Source organism: Diorhabda carinulata, chromosome 4, assembly GCF_026250575.1.
Source record: "Diorhabda carinulata isolate Delta chromosome 4, icDioCari1.1, whole genome shotgun sequence".
Lineage (NCBI taxonomy): Eukaryota > Metazoa > Arthropoda > Insecta > Coleoptera > Chrysomelidae > Diorhabda > Diorhabda carinulata.
Window position 1 is genome coordinate 3,745,298 of NC_079463.1, and position 12,467 is coordinate 3,757,764.

The following is a 12,467-nucleotide window of genomic DNA, read 5'->3' on the forward strand; positions in this document are numbered from 1 at the left end:
CAACTCTTTTTTCGAAAGTTTTTCTATATAGTAGGATATACAAATTAAAATGAACTGTATGCAGTGCAGTGATTGGACACTGTCTTCCGTTGTTTACGAATTTTTCGCAAAGTTTTGGGAATTTTCGCTCAAATATCTACCATTGAATGAATGGCCATTAAATATTTGTTTTTGAAAAGCGATATTCTTGTACAAAGGAACGAGGAATTAGACACTGTATACGGAGACTCTGCTCCTTAATTTGGGATCGTAAAATTTTCGGCAGCTGAAATCAAAGCTTGACCGTCGACGAGCCTTCAGGACGGCCAAAAATTGAAACAACCAGCGAAATCATCGAAACAGTTCATTAGTTATTGATCACGTAAACGCCTAATTTGAGGTGAAGGACGGAAACACTAATTTGGAAGAGTTGAAAAGGTTAGATCATCCCTGGACGCAGTGTATAGACTTTAAAGAATACAACGTTCCCAAGTATAATTTCATAACTTATTATCATTATCTCTGCCTGGATCATTAGGATAATGAAATCTTTGGATTCGATTATCGAAAATTTTTCTCACTTGCACTGATGACAATAAACTAATTTCATAAATTCTAATATTGTTCCACGGTTCATCAAGTGAGTTTTTAAACACTATTTTCATCCATTTTAAACTATGGAATAAATCTAAAATACCGCAGAGTTTATAGGGTCCATTGAAAATATGAATATTTTCTAATTTTGTCCGATTCTTTTTATAAAATTATTTAATTTTGGTTAAGTGCAGTGGTAACATAAAACAGTGTGTTCAGCAAGACATTTTTGAAATTACATATTTAGGTTGTATTAAAACAAAATTTGTCAAAAAGATATATTGTATAAAAGTACACAAATCTACAAAATACGTTTCTGAGATTAAATCTACAACATGAAACACCATAAGATCAAAAATAGGAATGAATACAAATATAATCAGACATGATAACGCCCAAAAATCTAATCTAATAATACATTTTTCACACATATAAACTTCTTAAAATTAATATTGCAACATTCGGCCTCAAACTAGAAATAAATTAGCAAAATTAAAATAATCATCACTTGGTGATTTCAACTAAAAAATAATGACTAGGCATTTTATATCATTAGCCGATACAAATAAAAGATCGTTCAAATTTTTTTCTATTTCTTTGTGGCAATAAAAATCATAAATTGCCGGAAAATAATTTTGACCACTATCCCAGATTACAAATAGTGAAGTAGGGAGATGAAATTCGCATTATGAAGTGTGAAAACCTGTACAGAAACATTAAAGTTACAATTTACTTAGAACATACAACAAGTAGAATCAAATCAGCAAAAATTGGAGTGGATCTGTTGACAACAAAACATTAGATCGTTTACAACAATGATGAAAAACGAACACAGCACGAAGAGGTAGACGCTTGGAAAAGTTGAAAGTTAATTAAGCGGCTAGAGTGTTCACAAACTTTGCTAGATGCGTAAAAACCTACATTCCGAAAAAGTCACTGTTTGGTGTGGATTATGGGCCGGTGGCATCATCGGGCCGTACTTCTTCAAAACCGACGATGGCCGGAACGTTACTGTGAATAGCGAGCGCTACCGTGTGAAGATTGACGATTTTTTTTTTGCCCAAAATGGAAGAATTGGACATGCCTGACATGTGGTTTCAACAAGACGGTGCCACATGCCAAACGGCACGCGTAACATTCGTCGTCGGTGAACAGTTCATCTCACGTTTGGAGCCCGTCAATCGGCCGCCTAGATCGTGTGATTTAAAGCCATTAGACTATTTCTTGTGAGGACATGTTGAGGCTAATGTCTACAAGGATAAACCAGAAACGATTGACGCACTGAAAGCCAATATTAAAGCATTTATTCGTGAAATACCGGCCGATATGTTGAAGAGAGTTTACCTTGCGCGTGAGCTATCTAAAGCGGAGCCGCGGCCAACAATTGCGTGAAATCATCTTCAAACATTAAATTATTAAACAAGATACACCTTCTTTAACTTATTATAATCATATCTTCATCATTTGTATTGAAAACCTTGAAATAATTGAAAAATTTGAACGACTTTCGACAACTAAACTCTAAAATTATTGTTTCAGTTATTTCTGTTCGGTTAGATGAAAAAAAAAATAAATTAATAATAAACTTAACTTTTAGTGACTTAACGCGCTTCCACTGAACCCTAAAAGTTTTTTAGTGAAAACGCTCAAAAGACTAGTTTCACTCTCGTCTACCGCTTAATATGCCCGGTACATATTTTCAACATGATTCCAGACATTTTTTCGCGTATATTTCGGTAAAAAACGATTATCGGCTAATAGTATTACGAAAAATATAAATAACTTGATCAAAATATAATATTTTTGTAGAGAACTCATCATATTACAGTGTAATTGTATTTTTTTTAAAGAAATTATTAGTAAAATTGTTTGCTAGAGCTCAAGACTCATTACAGAGCGCTAGTTAAATTGAAAATTCATCAAGCTCATACGCTTATTGACAAATTTATTTTAAATTACAAGATTGGATTGCAGAATATCCAGCGTCTTCAACCCACGCCTCTTTAATCACCGGATTTGAATCCATCAATAATTTTTCTCTAGATTTTTTTTGTGATGACGTGCAGGTATTTATTGGCAGGTGAGTTAATTAATTGCTTTCAATACAAGTTATTTAGAAGATTTCGAGAACTTCTAATGATGAATTGTCTACAAATTTAAAAAAAAATACACAAATAAATAATGTTATAATGAATATAAATAATTATAAATAAATGTCAATTTCAAAAAATTGCCACGCAATAAGGGTTTAAAATAGTAAATAAATTCATTTTCCTCGAGGTTATTCAAAAGAAAACGTCCTGGAACAGATCAAACTTGGAATACATTTTTTTTTAAATAAAATCATTCGTCCGAAGTTTCAATATCCTATTTTCTAGAAATTGAAGTTTATTCTCTCTTTTTATTTGACATTTTTATTACTAATTATTTGTTGAAGAAAGACACGAATGATTTTATATAAAAACTGATCTATTTCAGAAATTCGCAGAATAGTTTGCGCATTTTTTTTATAAATTTCTTTTGGATTATATTGCTCAGGTTTTCCAAACTAAGAAACTACCTCAATATTTCACATTAAAACTATTGAAATAATGTTAAAGTAAAAAATTAAGTACAGCTGCCAAAAAGGGCAAAATAACAAAAGTAGCACCACTTAAAACAGCTCTAACTATGTACATATTTTAAATATTGGCACATAAAATTCACGGTAGAATTTTCGAAATAATCATCATAAGAAAACATTAGTGAGTATCTAACATTAGGTTACCGGTTTTTCTAAATTCTTTCGTTCAATGAGGGCTAGTGCTATTAGATTAATCGTTTCAATTTCCTCTTTATGAGTACATGTTAACTCGTTCCCATATATCGTTTTTCTACGATAGAAAACCTGGGATATTATGGATTATAAGGAATTTTCACCTTCAATTTGATTTATTTTGGAAGGAATTATCGTAAAGAGGAGGATATCATCTTGTCCAGCAGCCAGTTCCTGGCCTAATATACAGAAGTTGAGTCAGACAAAGATATTCTTGTGAGTCTTCAACCAAAGAATATTTAATGAATGTATCTGCTGCATTAGATGCAATCCACATGGAGGAAATTCCAAAAGTACATCAATACTAGGCAACATAACAAAACTATAGCTATAAGAAGCTCTAGGCATCTGACTAGGCAGTATGAGTGATATTTTGGTTACAGTCTTGGGTTACAGGAAGATCTGTACGAAATGAGTTTTCTCATGAGCACATTTTAAAGCTGATAAAATAATTTTGTGCCTAGTTATTCAACTGCAAACGATATTTGAGTGATTCGAAACCATAAATTTTGCTCCGAAGCGGATTAGGTTGCAGAAATCGGTCAAGAAGGTATTTGGAGAAATCTTTACACTGCCTCGCCTTCACAGCTCGAAAGAGCATTTCAAAAAGTAAAGAAACTGAGTAACAGAATTGGTACACGCCTTATTCATGTGTGGGAAACGATTTACATTCAGCTGACGTACAAAATAAAATATCGAACTACTAAATCAATAAATCTACTACTAAACTTACGTTTTTTTCCACTATAGTTCCACTGAGTTCTCTCTGTAGTCGATTGAAATATTATTTAGGCATTACCTTGCGTTTTTAGTAGGACGTAATTTTATTATTGGGATGTGTTGGGGGAGTGACTATGAGCAAGTTTGTGGGACTGCAACCCTTGTTTCGCGGTCGTTATCTTGGAAAAAGGGGTGTAAACACATTTTAAGCTATATCTCTATAACTAACAATCACACTGGATTGTTATGAATATTGATAAATACGGTCAACTTTGGAGCGCTCCAAAACCATCATGAATGCATAAAAACGAGTAAAAATATTCGTTGAACCACCATTTACAAAATTAGTCTGAAGTCATTCTTTTGTAGAGTGATAAAATAATAATTTATATAAAGATATTGTTGAGAAATTTTTAGTATTTTTGTTAAAAAATTATGTCAACAAAATTGTACATAATGCACTTTGCTACAAATTGATCTTCAGGAGGTTCGATAGTTGAGGAAAGATTGCAACCACGGCATGCATCTCAACAATAAAATTGCCTGCTCTGAGAAACGAAAGGGGTGAAATGTATTTTTTCAATGAACTACTAGCACTTTATATGAATTGTTGATTATCTGTTTCTATATTCATAACAAATGAATTGGTACCGAATGGCCAAATAAGCAATAAAAGAGTTTGTTTATCTGTATCTCTATTCTATACAAAATATTATGTGAAAATTGACAAGAAAAGATAGTGAAAATAGTACTTGAGGTGTTAAAATGTAAAAGAAACATTTCTTAATCAATATTTGATTCAATAACTTCTTATAACTTGTAAGTATAATAGTGGGAGTTGATTTCCAAAATATGCTTTTTTTGGTGAACACCTTAACGTAGAACCTTGAACTAAGTTTTGTTTAAAGAAAGTTTTCTATTGGTCACTGTCATGACGAAACTACCTAAATAAATGTCTTAATTTAAGCCACTCACGTCTCATATTCGGTAACCCGGTAAACAGTCACCGTTTACAAATCTGACTCACACAAAATTACAATTTTATTGCAAACGTATTAAAATTATCCAAAAATACAAGCATTTTTGGTCTATTATAGCTAGTGTAGATATATATTTCACTGGAATATCTATGGTCCCTCAAAAACAAAAAGGAATTGAACGAAACATTAATTTAAACAGCGATCGCTAGACCTAACGCGTAACTTGCTCTGTCACCGCTCGATCCGAAAGATTTATCTTTGTTGGATGACGCCGAAAAGTCCATTGGTTGATCTTGAAGACCTAAATTTGCCCCAAACCTTGTTGTATTCAAAATAACCGAAGGGTGCTTGATTGTAGAGTATAGGATCCGTTCCGGATTCGGAGATATTACCGTTGACCTACAATTATAATTCAGAATTTAATTTATTATCAACAAGAAAAAGAAAAATATCATTGCTTAGTCTACGACATAACTATAAATCTCCATAATATCAAAGTTTGGTAGGACCAATTTTTTCGCGAAGTTAATTCATTTTCCCAGGAAAATGTCGATGGAATTCCAAGGATTTTTCCAAAAACCATGAGTACTTTCTATCAGTACTCCAAAAGGCTGGGATCAGAAAATCGCGGATAATCAATGGTCCGATCCCTCCGGTACTAATACAAAGTAACATCCGACAGATAATTAATTAAATCTTTCTGATATCTTTCCATCAAAGTGATATTATAAACTGAGTTTTGAAAGGTTATCAAAATCTACTAGTATTAATTTGTAATAAAACTTTACCTGTATAACATCGGTGAACGTATAATATTATCAGACCCTTTGATAACGGAATCGGAAATTCTTTGCGTTAGAGAAACTATTACGGGCGTTGGGGAAGCAGCAACATTTTTATCTGGTGTAGCTTCTCTCGAATTGTGTCGAACTCCATTAACCCTCATACAAGATGATTCTTCGTGTTTGTAAAGGTAGGATTTTAGAGCGAAGGCTTTACCGCATCGTCCGCAAATGTGAGGTTTGGTATTGGAATGAGTTTGGATGTGAGCCCTTAGATTAGATTTGTCTGCGAACGCCTTGTTGCAAATAGTACATTTAAACGGCTTCTCACCTGAAAACAAAAAACATAAAATTTATTATACGAATATCTACTATTATTTTTTTTATGATATCATCATCGCCGTTGTTATTATCATCACCATAAAATTGATTATGATTTTAAACCAAATTAAACGGAATCTATATTCATGATGGAATTTATTGGATCTAGGTAATACCTGTATGGGTTCGAATATGTCCTTGTAGTAACCAAGGTCTCGAGAAACATTTTCCACAGTACTGGCACTTACATCCTTGGTTATGAGTTCTGACGTGCATAGAAAAAGCGGGCATACTGACATAAATTTTATCACAATGTGGACACCTGCGTGCTTTTTTATCGGCCGGACTCCTATGGGTCTGTCGATGCCTCGCTAAATTACTCGAGGTGCTATATTTTTTACCGCATTCTGCACACTCGTGTTCGTGGTGGTCTGTCGAAGAAGTAGAGGAAGTTGAAGAATATGATACTGAAGGTGGTGGAGTTTCAGTAGAAACAGGACTGTCGTACTGTTGAGGTTTGGAAGAAAGATCGAATATTGTTGGGGCGGATGATTCTTCTTGATTCTGAAAATGAAATAAGTACACAGTGAAGTTATTCGTAATTTTCTAAAAGAAAATTATGAAAAAATCATTTCAAGGGGATCACATAATGCTAATCGCATAACTTTGAAACAGATTTTTAAAATATGATGACGGAAAAAACAACAGTAAGAGTAATGTCTGAAGACTAGCAGAAAAGATTAAATTGAATAGCGATTAAATAGGGGAGTACAACATCTACAAATTCTTTTTTTAGATTGCTGGAAGGAAAACAATGCAAACAATGTATCCTGATATATATAGAGTTCTATAAGGAAAAATTAGTAAGTAAATAGGTTTTATCTTGAGATAATACAACGGCATGATTTGATAATAACATAATTAAAACATGAGAAAAGGAAGCGAGATGGTTATTGATACCTAATGCACCCTATCCGCCAGATCTAGCCCCCTCGGATTATTTTCTGTTCCCAGACTTGAAAAAATGTCTCTTTGGTTAAAGATTTTCCATCAATGAAAAGGTTATGTCGGCAGTTAATTGCTATTTTGAGGAACTTGACCATTCTTATTGAAAAAAATGTGTCGACCTTATTAAACATCGCTGGGAAAAATGTATGGAACTAAAAGGAGATTACGCTGGAAAAGAAATATATTTTATTCCAAAATTTTTGTTTCTCATTTGTTGGGCAAAGTGATTCTTGGACAATCCTCGTAAAGGACCAATTGGTACAAGTACAAGTACAAAATTACCTTAGGTAAATGTGGTCTTGGTATTCTTGAAGATTTATCAAATAATTTATGTGTGTATACATAGGACGGTGATTCATCTTCGGCACCAGAAGGGGGATTGAGTCTTCTTTGTTCGAGTATCTGACCAGTAGCCACCGCCACCTCGGCCAATTTCGTTAAATTGTACAATTCATCTGGACATTCTGAACTATTTTCTGTTGAATGTATATCGGTCATCGGTTCGGCAGTACTGACATTGTGCTCTGGGCTTTGTCCTGATAACAAATAGACAAATAAAAATACAAACAAATTACAGAATGTATGTAAACTAAGGGTCTCACTCAGTAGAAGCTCCTTCAATTATTATAACTACAATTATTATTATTTATCAAACAAGAATAAGTGAAATTATGGACTTTGCTCTGCTTTCGCATGAAGTACTTAGATAAGTAATTTTAAAGGTTTCGTTGTCTTCAATCTTCTTTCTAAGTTGGTGTAGTCGAGGAGTTGGATTGCCTCGATGTTCATATGTTTCAAGAACCGCTGTTCGTGATTCTTTGCAAATTCGGTGGATAACTCCCTTAATGTGCCTATATCTAGGTCCCGATGAAGATCGTTATTTCAACGATGCTCCTTAGCACTTTATTTTGAAATCTTTGAATTATTTAGGCGTTTCTTTCGCTGGCGTATCCCCATAGTTGAATCCCGGTTTCAGGATTTCTTCATATACAAGTATTTTACTAAAAATTGATAGAGTGGATCGACTTTCCACCAACCAATACATTTTCTTGTATCTAATACCTAGTTTTTATCATTTCTTTTTTATGTGAGGTTTCCAGCGGAACTAGTGTTAGATATTATACTGTATGGGACCAGTTCATCATCTATTTTTACTTATACATATTGCTCCTTTGATCTGCAATACAGTATTTCAAAGAGAGAGGTAATAGTGATCCGCTGACCGGTTTAGATCTTTTTGGATCTCTTCAGAGCGTTCTAATACCCTCTTTCTTGAAACACAGTATCAGCCAGTACTCATGTTTCATTTGTTTTGTTATGATATGGAAGATTAAAGATATTACATGTTCTAAAGTGATTTCCAAAACTATTGAGGTCCAATTTGTAATAAATAGGACTACATGTTATTTTGTTTGGGGAACGCAGAGCAGATTCGTGGAAGTAGCGATGATTATAGTTACATGTTTATTGAAGATAATAATAAATTCTATTTGAAAATTATAAGGTCATGGAGAATGGAAAACTGTCTATATTTCATAGTAAGAAAATTCAGGGCGTCAATGGCTTCGTAATACATTGTGTTGGTAACGAATATGGAGGATTGCATACAGTGGTATCGGCAAATTGCCAAAATCGCAACAAGTAGTTATTTTCGCGTAACGACGATTTTATGAACCGAATGTATTCGAATTGCCAAAATTTCCGACAAGTAGTTGTGCTCTAAATCTCAAAACTTGGCAGACATTGTTCGTGCTTCCTTATAATCTACATGTGGTCGATAAATGTGCCAAATTTCTACCGTGGATAAACAATTTTACACAAGATGCCTAAGAAATTGGTCATTCTACGAAGAATAATCATTAGTACGAAATTTAACACATACAAAATGATATATGAAATCAATTTACTGACCAGAACAGTTCGGACAATAAATTGTTTATCGATCGCGGTTGAATATTTTTGGAATTAATTTTACAAAATTTTATTTTAATTCAATTCCCACTTGAGACGTAGTTCAATCCCAACTTTTGAAGTTATCCAAAAACATGTTATAAACGCCATTAATCTCTTCGGAATAGCTACAAGCAAAGAAATAAGCAAAGCAGTTGGATTTTTAACACCTCTGAACACGCTGAAATGGAAGCATCTTTTAACGTGGTTCTTGTAAAACCTTTAGTTAATCGTAGAATAATTATTTTCGAAGTTATTACGATATCAAAGAAATATGTGCATTTCTTAAAGTTATTATCTGTTGATAAGTGAATATCTTGTTGATGTTGAATAATTTTCCGTCAAAATGTGAACATTGTCATTCATATAAAAATAACAGTGAAATTTCGCTGAATTTTTAAATGTGTAGGGATTAAATTAGAGATCTAGTGTTGGAATAGAGAAAATGCGACACTAGGAAATTTCAAATTCTGCGCTGAAATTTTGAATGAAAAACGAGCAATGTACTAAATAATTTAGCGTTCAGCATGAAACGTGTAGACAGGATTTTATTAAAATGCAGTGAAAAAAATAACTAAAAAAAATGAAAAAAATTAGTTATAAAAATAAGCTCGGTCGCTCTTAATGAAAAAAATCAATATTGTTACAAAAATAGATTACAGAGTTTGCAAAAAGAATTTAGCAAATTTGTGTTTTGAAAATGAGGAAGTTTTTGCTCGAATATTTTAACATGTAAAAATTAAAATCCCTTGATTTTGAAAATATTGCGGTAGGAAATTGTTGGTACTGAATAAAAAGTACATCAGTGCCCTGTATACTAGTTGAAAGGCAAGTTCTTTTACTGATAGAGGTACAATGATAAACCTGTAGGTGGAAACTAAAATTGATGACAAGACATGACAATACAATTTTCTTTATAGGATTTTCCGTGACTACTTTTCTTATAATAATCGTTCCTTCCTTCCTAAGATTTATAAAAAATTTTTATCGGCACTATGTACTGAAACAGATCATTCGTTCTTATTTCTATTATTTTCAGTAATTGACGTTTTACGATCGAAATGTCAACATACTGTAACGCATTCGCCAAAATTCGAATAATACTTTGGTGGATGCTCTTACACATATATAAAATGGTGAATGTTAGAGTGTTTGTTTCTTTTTATGACAGACAAGTTCTTTTTTATGACAGTTGGCTTATTTCCAACTTATGGGTTGGATATAAGAAAAAGTATTTTCAATTTTGTTTCAAATTTAATTCGAAAATCAAAGGTGGTTTTTATATGAACAAGAGGGATTTCTAGATCTTATGTGGGTTTAATAAGGAAAAAGTTGTAGATTCTAAAACAATTTCCTCACTAAATTGGTTAATTTGGTACGTCAAAATCACGTTAGGGGCCGAACTTAGATATTTGTATGATGGAGGGCGGTAAACCGAAACAATTATAGCTTAGAATAGATTATAGATATTTGCAGAAACTTATGCCTAGCTGAGGAGCCCGGGCCACTACATTTAGTTCAAGTTGTTAGTTACTACGCCGTGAACTATTTCAAATAAGAAAAAATTTATTCAATATTATAAAAATATATCGTTGAATATTTTAAACGAAACTATTGGGATATACGTTAAAATACGATTTTAATTTCAACAAAAATTCAACAGATTTGTTCCGAACATTATATTCTTACCCCCTAATTTATTATTTTATACATTTCATTTCTGTCCAATATGTTCAACATAAGGAAATAGAAACTAATTTGGATCATTTATTCGTTTTATTGATCTCCCAATAACGTTCTTTTAATTATTTTCGTTTTCTAAATTATTTCAAGTCATAAGGTCTCATAATTAAGTAACTACATATTATCCATTATACAATAATTCCGTGATTACAAAGTAATTCTCTTTCTTACACTGTCTGACGCATGTTTCGAGAACCAAATTCACGTCCTCAGAGACTGAAGTTAAACAGTTTAACTTCAGTCTCTGAAGACGATAACTTGGTTATAAAAACGCGCGTCAGGCAGTGTAATCGTGAGAGTTGGTGTAGTGGCAATGGGTACAGGTTCACTATGAATATCATCAACGGTTCCGGAAATTCCAGCTTAAGGACAGAGTATATTGAATAACCTGATAATACTGTTGATTGAGGTTGATGAGATTGAAGGTTTCATAGAAAATATTTGGCATATTTCTGATTTTTCATTTGTAAAAGATTGATCCAAGTCAAAATACGTTGAAGTAATTTCAATCCCAATATAGAGACAATACTTTACAATGTAAAAGTTAATAAAACAATGAATTTTATGGAAACTTATGCTAATCCACTGTTTAAATTTTTCTTTTTGGCGCAGATTCACATCCGTATCTGGTTCATTTACTTGAGACGTCATTTTCTCGTTGTTTAAACAATTACTAAAAAAAGTAACGGGCCAAAATATGAGTCCCATAAAAGTTTTTTGTTTTTGAATATAAGAATTGTTCATTTGAAAAAATATCTATTTTTAGAATGATATACAACATATATGACCGCCAATTTTCGATAAGAATATAGTTTGCCATTCATAATTAAACTAAAAATTATCGTTTTACGGAGAATAATCACATTTATCAGATTTTTAATGAAATATTCATATTCCTACCTTTTTGTTCATCTTCTTCGTAATTATACCTCCGATGACTCATCAGAAAAGCTCGCGGCATCTTCAGAAGATAATCACCTGGATTCGAATTTTCCAAAAGTTCAAATTTACACACCAAACTTACAAATAGTACCTCACGCTAGGACAACAGGTAGTCCTCAATTTTGACAATTGTTGTTTGTCATTTGACACGCGCACACTTGACGTGACGACGCTTTTGGGTGCTTGCGATGGTGGTTAAGGACTTACTGGTTTTCAGTGAACTAAGTAGCTGTTCTATATTTACTTATGTTGACGCGTGCCAAGTTTCAGGTAGTAGGGGAGGGATACGCCGAGAGTCTGAAAAGCTCTCCCGGCTGCAGGAGCGTTTCCCAACCGACCCGATGCGACTTTGGCACGAGCTGGCGTAATTTTATTACAGCGTTGCGGGAGTTTGAGGTTAATTGATTTATTTTAATTATAAAAACGATTATCCAGAAAAAAGTACCCGTGACAGAAGTACATTTTAAGATAACCTATCAACATATATTTTTAAACATTATTCAATGCATATTTTTTTCACTCACAAATACAAATGCCAAAGCCTTGAACATTAAATAGCAAGATTTATTAGATATTCCATCATTTTGAATCTTCGTTGGTTTCAAATTGAAAATAAAAGTTCGATGTGGCATA

At 32.9% G+C, this 12,467-nt stretch overlaps 1 protein-coding gene across 1 annotated transcript; it reads right to left on the reverse strand.

Moving 5' to 3' along the window:
- Nucleotides 1-837: 837 nt before the first annotated feature.
- On the reverse strand, nt 838-12,039 carry LOC130893072 (zinc finger protein SNAI2-like). The gene is made up of 5 exons (XM_057798848.1): nt 11,793-12,039; nt 7,482-7,735; nt 6,368-6,755; nt 5,877-6,201; nt 838-5,487 (listed from the first exon to the last, which is right to left on the reverse strand). The coding sequence occupies exons 1-5, from the start codon at nt 11,851-11,853 to the stop codon at nt 5,280-5,282; spliced, it is 1,236 nt and encodes a 411-aa protein (XP_057654831.1). The 5' UTR covers nt 11,854-12,039; the 3' UTR covers nt 838-5,279.
- Between the last annotated feature and the right edge of the window lie 428 nt (nt 12,040-12,467).

What these genes read in the sequence shown, in the direction of transcription:
- LOC130893072 (XM_057798848.1), bottom strand. Translation starts at nt 11,853, where the DNA reads ATGCCGCGAGCTTTTCTGATGAGTCATCGGAGGTATAATTACGAAGAA. An exon ending in CGAAGAAGATGAACAAAAAG is followed by an intron (nt 7,736 to 11,792) that starts GTAGGAATATGA and finishes ATTTGTTATCAG; the next exon opens with GACAAAGCCCAGAGCACAAT. An exon ending in CGTTCACCGATGTTATACAG is followed by an intron (nt 5,488 to 5,876) that starts GTAAAGTTTTAT and finishes TTATAATTGTAG; the next exon opens with GTCAACGGTAATATCTCCGA.